The sequence below is a fragment of the Echinops telfairi genome, unplaced genomic scaffold, assembly GCF_000313985.2.
Source record: "Echinops telfairi isolate 266 unplaced genomic scaffold, ASM31398v2 ScPeMD7_7475;HRSCAF=8513, whole genome shotgun sequence".
Taxonomy (NCBI): Eukaryota; Metazoa; Chordata; class Mammalia; order Afrosoricida; family Tenrecidae; genus Echinops; species Echinops telfairi.
In genome coordinates, this window is record NW_022111379.1 from 7,592,941 (window position 1) to 7,601,251 (window position 8,311).

Sequence of the window (8,311 nt, forward strand, 5' to 3'; positions counted from 1 at the left end):
GGATAAAGCCCTCAGGCAAGCGAACTTCACGGATAAAGCCCTCATCTCAAAAGGACTGCCTGGGAATTCACCAAGGGGCAGCTCGTCCACCATGAGACTTTCCCTCTCTGGAACGGATGCCATGCCCCGCCTTCCAGAGCCACAAGCTCATCCCCTTTGCCCCAGAGACTCGGCTCTTAGAAGCTCAGCTGTGCTGTCAATTCCCTGCCAGGGGCTTGGAGCGGTGTCGCAAGCTGGCTGTATTGCTGTTAGGGACTGATCAGGGCTTTCTTCAAACTCAACACCTGCCACAGGACCCAGCCCACAGGATTGGCTCCATATTGACATACAGGTTTCAGACAATGGCAGTGACAAGAGTCCCTGGGAGAGAAGTTCCAGAGGAGGGCAGCAGTGGGAGGCTACAGGAGAGAGGGGTCCCTGGGGCTGAAGTTTTTGCCTTGACCTTCCCTCCTTCAGGTTCCTATGAAGTCTTTGTCCATATACAGAAGACTGGGGGCTCTAATGCTGAAGGGAAGCCCTGGCAGAGGCGGGGAGAGGTGTCTGGGCTGGGTGGGGAGCTGGGAGACAAGCAGGGTAGCACAGACCCCGGGTTTCATTGCCAGTCCTCAGCTTCCCGGATCCCTGGAGGGGCGGATTCCAGGCCAATGCTAGCTCCTCCCTCACCCCAGGCTGCTCACATGTCTGGTTGGTTTTGACAAACTCAGGTGATCCATGCTCATGATAGAAGAATGCCACTTCATGCTTTATTGGGTGCCAGCACCAGCATCAGCCCCCTCCTCTCCAAGCCCAGGGGCACGCGGGCATGGGGCTCCGTTCCCCAGCCGGATGTCGTGAAAGCCTGGCCAGCCTGGCCCTACGGCCATTTTCCTCAGGCCGGCACCCTCCTTGGTGCCTGGGTTGCTTGCTCAAGTCTGTTCAAACTCCTGTTCACAGTAGCCTACATCGAGGGGCTGGGCCGCGACCCCCCGCCTGCAAGAAGACATGAAGAAATGGTGAGATGCTCAGGCCACCGCGACCCTTTCTCCACAGCAGCAGCCTCTCCTCCCCGCCCCAGTGGGTCTCAGAGGGCCCGTGCACAATGGCAAGTATTTGGGAAGCTCAATTCCAGGGGTTAGGGGCAAAGGTTGGCGAGTTTTTGAACAAAATAGCTCAAGTGATTGTGATACAGGTAGCCCCAGAATTCTTTCTCTCGTCTGGGGGACCTCTATTTCTCTCTTGCCTGTCTCTTAGCACTGAGATACAGGTTCTCGCCAACCTTTCGCCCTAACCCCTGGAAGGGGGCTTCCCAAGTGCTTCTAGTGCCTGGCTTACTGAGCCCCTTTCCTGGTGGTAAAGGGCTATCCGTGCAGTAGTGTAGGGGACCAAGGCACTCACCAGTCCACGCACCTGGCCTGGCCGGGAACTCCGGTTCTCAGGTTTTAGCTTCCTGAGTTCGAAGCTCTGACCAGTCTCATTAGAGGACTTCTAGGCCTGTCTCTCTTGCTACACAAACAAGCCACATGCTCAGTGATGGCAAGCAGCCCCTCGGTCACCCCTGAACTAGACCCAGCAATGCCCAGCTCTCTGTCTGGGACTCTGCCCTGCCACCCGCTGGGACGCACAGTCCCAAGCACAGTCAGTGAAGAAGCGGGTCCAGCCTCAACAGAGGCCCTGGTGCCAGGGAAGCCCACCAGAAACTGAAGCCAGCCTGGCTTCAACCCCAGCTCTGAGGCTAGTGATTTTGGCATCTCTGTGCCTCAGGTGCCTAACTGTAAAATGGGGCTTGGCAGGGGTTGAGCGAAGGCCAAGCAAGGCAACGCATGTACGAGGCTCAGCACAGTGTTTGCCGCAGGCCGAGTGCTCTGTGAACGGTGGCGTTGACATTACTCTGCTCTTCCGAGGGAGTCGGCCCCCAGCCCCTGACCTGCCTCACCCACCCACCCTACTTACCTCACCAGCTCACAGCGGAAGTTTGTCAAACGCTTAAAGGCAAATTCCAAGTCTATCACGCCACTGTCGCTCCACAGCCTCTCAGCAACGGCCCCTGCTCTGGGCCTGGAGGAAAGGGGCACACAACCTGGTGGGCTCGTGCGTGCTCCTGCAGGGCTGCCAGCCAGCTGCAGACCACCACCTGGTGTTTAGGTCTCTAGAGCGGCCATGGCCAAAGGATGTGGTTAGCAACTTGCTCAGAGCCACAGCCCGGCTGCAGGGCTCCCAGTTGTAGGGTCCAGCTCCATGTTCAATCGGAGTGATCCCACCCCAAACCCTCCCAAAGGCAGTCTTAAAGGCAGCGCACACTTTTACTAGCGGCAGGCATTCTCAAACGTAAGTGCTACACACCCAACCAGGCTTGGTGAGGCTGTGGCCTGTTGAGAAAACGGCACAGGCCAGGCTTGTTAGTGGCAGTTCTCAACCTGTGGGTCATGACCCCTCTGGGGGTCAAACAACCCTTTCACAAGGGTCATCTAAGACCATCAGAAAACACATATTTCTGATGGTCTTAGGAACTGAGACACCGCTCCTCTATTCATCTCCAGTCGGGTCCACCCACATGCAGATACGCCCACCTATGAGTACCCAGCATGAAGACTGTTACCCATGCTACCCCATGCTTTAAGACATAATTTCATTTATTTGTCATTAGAAATAAATATTTCACAATATATAATTACCTATTGTTTTTGTGATTCATCGCTATGCTTTAATTAAGTTCAATTTGTAACAATCGAAATATATCCTGCCTATCAGATATTTACATGGTGATTCATCACAGTAGCAAAATGACAGTGATGAAGTAGCAATGAAAATAATTTGATGGTTGGGGGTCACCGCCACATGAGGAACTGCATGAAAGGGTCTCGGCATGAGGAAGGTGGAGAACCAGGGTGTTCGGGGAACCACAGGCTCTTCCTGGGGGCTAACGGGGTCCTGGGCATGGGAACTCCTCTGCTGGCCAGGCCTCATTCATCTTGACCCTGCACATCTACAGGGCTGCCGGAGGTGGGAAGTGACTATTACATCAAACCCAAGGGTCCCAGACCTGAGCGGAGGGATTGAGTCTGGGGGTGACTGGGAAGGATTGAATGTGTAAGGGCGCCCCTGCCCACTAACCCAACTTCCTCCAACCCACTTCCCTAAGACAGCCCTTACCAGAGCCTGGGGGCCAGGTTGGTGCTGTCCACGTACTCGCCCCACATGCAGGCCTCTCCGCCCATCACCAGGGCCTTCTGCTTAGAGCTTCCTGAGGGGAAACAAGCAACAAGAGGCTGCTGCTGGTGGGGGGGCAAACAAGGGGACCCTCCTGATGTGGCCTTCGCCTCAGGGAAGCTGTTTGGCTCCTACACCGAAAGGTGTGCCCCGGCCTCCTGGCCTGCGCCCCAGCCCAGCCACTTTGCTCAGCAGAGTGAGCTCCAGGCGTCACCGTCAAATGCCAGGGGCTCCACCAGGTAGGCCTCCTTCCAGTCAGGGCCGTATTCTATGTGATTCAGGTACCAGGGGGCAGAGAGCAGGGCGCGGAAGCCAGCTCGGGTGACCTGTTCCATCTCCTGCGAATAATTTACTGGTGACTTTTCTCGCCAGACGTGTATGATGGTGTCGGACTGGACCTGTCACAGAAGATCAAATGGTGGCAATGACAGATACGGCTGAAGAGGTGCCTGGGCCTCCTTACACAAGCAACCCAGCTAAGGGTCTCCAGCTACTTCTGGGGATGGGACAAGGTTCCTCCCAAGGTCCTGCAGGTGGCAGGAGGCGGAGGCCTAATTAATTAACAGTGAAGGAGAAGGAAGCCTGGTTCCCAGAAACTTGGGAGACCTCAGTCGATGAGTCTGGGGGCAAAGTCCAGCCCCTCACGCCACTCCAAGGAATTCTAAGTCTGGCAGCAGGAATCACTTTTGATTCATTTCTGGCAAGGGCAACGGCACTGTCACATGCCCAGGGCTCACGACTGAGTGCCCTTTCTAGAAGAAGAGGGACAGATCCACACCAGGAAGACTGGCCACTGCAGGGCAGGGGAGAGCCAGGGAGACCAGGGAGGGTGTGCACCGCTGGTAGCTCCTGCTTACCTTCACTTTATTATCAAACACCTCTTGCCACACCATGTAGCCCCTGCTATAGGCAGAGACGATATTCAGCAGCCTGGAGAGGAGGGGTGTAAACAAGGATCCAGCTCAGCTCAGACAGGGACTGGGGCTGGGGCTGACCTGGGGCCTCCCCAGGGGCTGGGAACTGACCACTCCACACCTGATGGGATAGCCCACAGGAAGCGCTCGGGGCCTGGGAGCAGTCGAGGGAGGCCTGGCCTTGGGATGGAAAGGGAGGGTTCCCTGGTCGCCAGCCCACCCGCAAGAGAGCCCTGGCCGCCCGCCTGCAGTGCTCACATCCGGATGTAGTAGGACTCCAGCTGCTGGTAGCTTTCAAAGCCTTTCTTCACCATGAAGGCCTGGACATCCGGATTGGACTTCCTGCATCCCGACGGAAAACAGAGATGAATTCTGTCAACATCTGGGCGGCTTAAAGCTTGGTGATTAGTCCCCAGGCTGCCCACAACCTCCCTGCGCCATCTGAAGAAACAAACAAGGGAGGATCACAGAAGCCCCAAAGGTGGAAGGTGTGCAGGGTGAACAGAGCTATGCGGAGCGGCTGCTGACAGGTGGAGGCAGGATGAGTGTGGGTCTGCAGTTCTTGGTTCAAGCCTCAGAGAGTGCCTACTCCCCCTCTCCCGGAGAGCACCATGGATCCAAATCTGGTCTTGGGGCTCCCACCCCTGAGGCTCTGGTGACCCACTCACACCCCAGCCCCGCACGGGCTCTGCTGGGCCTTGGTATTTATACTTCATTGCAGCTGGACAGTAAGTCATGGGGTCTCTGGCCCACTGCCGCTCACTTGCCCCAAGTCCACAGTTTACTCACACTGTTCCCTTCCTGGAGTGTCCCTCCCCCTCCCCCCACATGTCTCTAAAAAGCCAGCTTCCCCTGGCCCAGCTCAAGGGGCCACCCAATACCCTTAAATTTTTTTTTTCTTTTTAATTGTGTAAAGCACATTTGTAAATTCATTGCCCTAATCGTTCTCAAAACATTTATTCTCCACCTGAGCCCCTGGCATCAGCTTCTCATTTTTCCCCCTCTCTCCCTGCTCCCCCTCCCCCAATACTCTTAAGAAGCCGCTCAAACCTGTTAAAGCTCACATACCTGAGGGCGTGGGCCTTATGATTTAATAGCGGGTTCGACCCTGACCTGTGCTAGCCTTAGATTCGTCTGGCTCTTACCTCTTCAGCCAGACTATTTTAAGCCTCTGTAAGCAGGGATTAGTTTTCCCTCGCCTGGATTTTGCCATGACAATTTTGTGCCCAGAGCTGCTCTTTCCATAAATGTCTCAAGGCTCTGAGGGCTGAGGGAGGGAGAGGGTTACACTCACAGCCTTGCCCGAACCAGGTGGGCAGAGGAGAGGCCCCAGGGCTGAGCCATCTGGAGGTGACAGATGGCTTGTCCCTGGGTTGGTCCCCTGAGGAGCCACCCCAAGGAGCTCTTCCCCAGCCCTTCCTCAGGCTGGGAAGGGAGATCAGAGGGCTCATACCAGCAGGAGAAATCAACCTCATCGCCTCCCAGGTGAATGTAAAAGTCCTGGAAGACACTGCTGATCTCCAAGAAGAATGCACTCATGAACTCATAGGTACTGTTGAGAATGGGGTTCACAGGGCCAAAGACACCAGATGGTTTGCGGCCGGAGTAGCAGGGTGTCAACAATCCAGGGGCACCTAAACCAACAGAGTCCCGCATCAGTGCCACCAACACCCGGAGCCCTGTGCACAGTCAGACACAGCTAAATCACGGGCGTCCTGACCCGCAGCACGCCTGTCCGCACAGGCCCCGGCACCCACGGACACTTGTAATCACTGCCATTTAGTCTCAGTCCGAGAAATACCAATATCCATAATCACATTCAAGACAGTCAGTCGGAGGTTATTACAACCACAAACACACTCTTGTCAAAGGCCGCCCCCCTCCTCACACAGCCTGGTCGGGGCGAGCAGAGGGAGGGGCCAGCTTCAGCCAAAGGGCAAAGCCTTTCTTTCCCACGTCCTCTTGGAAACCCCCACCTCCCCACCCCAGCAGAATCTTCATCCGTGTCCTAAGAAGCAGCTCCCGTGGCCAGGACTTTGCCTCCACGGCTTGACAACACCCTTCCCTCCCTATTCCTTTAACCAGCTTTGAGGCTCAGCGGGGGCACCAGGGTGGGCGGTGGGGGGTGAGCAGGAGTGGAGATGGCCAGCTCCACCTTGGGAGGCCACGTCAGGTTTCCTTCTTTTAAACGTGACCTTGTGGGTCACTCTTCAGCGTTCTCTCTAAGGCACAACCGCATGCAAGGTGCCCTGAAGCAGGGGCATCGGGGGAGAACTTGCAAGGTCTCTGAACGAGGTCAGCCCGGTGAAACCATGGTCGAGGACACTACACTGACACAGACCGGGACGAAACGTGGATGACCCGCAGTGGTCACAGGTAGGGCAAAAACCAGAGTTACAACCCTACTAGAAACTTCATCTCCCTGAACGCAAACCACTGTGGCAGCTCACGGCCGACAGCTGGCCACCCCACTGGAAGGCGGGTCGGCTCTCTGCAGCTTTGCCAGAGAGCCAGTCTCCTGCATCAAGTTCCTGAAAGGGCTCACACGCACCTTGGCCGTCCTTTTATCCCCATTCTGCTCACTGTCTCTGTTCGCCCAGAGGTTAAAAAGCCAGGTCTCTCTTGCTTTCACCTCAGCGGCCATGCGTGAACTGGTTCAAAGCCTTGCGCCTCTGCCCATGTTTTCAAAGTAAGCAGAGGCTTCATCTGAAATAAGTTCTTCCTGTCCAGACTCCCAGGAGGAAAAAGTTGATGGAAAACATTCTTCCAGGGATGAGCCAATGCCCCAAATCCCCACCGAGGAGGGCCAGTAGCCTCTCCCCACCTCAGAGACTCTGCTTACCTGCTCCCCAGGACAGAGTGTGGCCGGGAGTGTCAAACTCTGGCACCACACGGATGCCCCGGAGCCGAGCGTACTCAATCACCTCTTTCACGTCCTGCACTGTGTAGATATGGGTGGCAGGGTTGTAGGCACCCTGAAAGGTACAAGGCATCCCTCAGGGTCTCATGTCCTGAAGGCCATTGGACTACGCTCGGGAGGCTCAGAATGTTCCCCAAACTCCCCAGACACCAAAAAATCTCCCCATTGTCTTTTGGTATCGGAGACGCCCTGCCGAGAGAACGTGACCATCATTCCCCACAAGCGATCACATCTCTTGTTTTATCTGAGTGCCACCACGCCAGTGACCTAAGTAAGGTAGGAATCATATCCATTTATTAGAGTATATATCCTTCCAGACACATATGGAGAATTACCCCCGAAGGTCACGGAACAAGTTCATGATAACATTCAAACTCAACTCAGGTCTCAACTGTAAATCCAGTACCCTGGCCTGATTGTCAGTGTGAGGCCGCAAACTGGGTTGGTCAGGGGAAGGGCCACTGTCCTTGCCAGCAGAGTCATGGCCAGGCACGGATATCAATACTACAAATCCCGGGCAAATTGAAACATACCTTTCTGGAGAGCTCAGGGAAAGTGATGCTCTCATAGGGAAAGGAGGAGTCGTCTACCACGTGCCAGTGGAACACATTGAATTTGTTGTACGCCATGACTTCCTGCAGGCCAGAGAATCCATGGTCAACATCCAACTTGGGCGTACCCGGCAGGCTGATCTGCACACCCCCACTTGGGCCAGCCCCACCCTGCCACATCTTCCAGGTCCGGGTCTACAGAGTCTCTCCAGCAAACCTTCCCAGGAAGGAGGGCCTGGCATGGAGAGAGAGCGACATGCTTCTTTCCCCAGAGTACGGCCAAAGATGGCGGCAGAAGGGGTGTGTGTCCTCTTTTGTGAGATGCATTCGGGAAACTTTCAGAGGAGGGCTGCAGGGTCTTCCAAAGGCCTCCAAATGGCCTGAAGACCAATGCTTCCTCCTAGCCTGGATGTTGGGTTATGACTCAGGTCAACACCAATTGTGAGGGCTGCGGAACATGTTGACAGCCTGTAACTCAGACCCCGCCCCCGGAGGCCGAGCTGATGGATGTGTCCACTCCTTTGGCTGCACCAGAGGGGCAGAGGAAAAGGTAGAGACTTGGGCTGTCAGATAAGATTGCACATCCAACACTGCCTACTTAGGGACGTCTCCAATGAAAGGCTTTTGTTGGACTTGTCTTCAGACAGTTATGGGGAAAGAAGCCATCTCCGAAAGCACCTTTTCTGGACCCCCAGGCACTGCCTACAGAGTGGTTCACAAGAGCCAGGGGCCCCCCCGCC

The 8,311-nt window shown here is 55.5% G+C and overlaps 1 protein-coding gene across 1 annotated transcript in view; it reads right to left on the reverse strand.

Moving 5' to 3' along the window:
* Window positions 1–715: 715 nt before the first annotated feature.
* Window positions 716–8,311, reverse strand: part of HEXA (hexosaminidase subunit alpha) — a 29,356-nt gene continuing 21,760 nt past the window's right edge. Inside the window, exons 6-14 of the mRNA XM_045285749.1 lie at window positions 7,554–7,655; window positions 6,943–7,075; window positions 5,554–5,734; window positions 4,359–4,442; window positions 4,044–4,116; window positions 3,401–3,584; window positions 3,130–3,220; window positions 1,930–2,034; window positions 716–969 (exon numbers count right to left, since the gene is read on the reverse strand). Of these exons, the coding sequence (XP_045141684.1) occupies window positions 906–969; window positions 1,930–2,034; window positions 3,130–3,220; window positions 3,401–3,584; window positions 4,044–4,116; window positions 4,359–4,442; window positions 5,554–5,734; window positions 6,943–7,075; window positions 7,554–7,655 (1,017 nt within the window). The 3' untranslated portion in view covers window positions 716–905. The remainder of the gene's footprint in view (window positions 970–1,929; window positions 2,035–3,129; window positions 3,221–3,400; window positions 3,585–4,043; window positions 4,117–4,358; window positions 4,443–5,553; window positions 5,735–6,942; window positions 7,076–7,553; window positions 7,656–8,311) is intronic.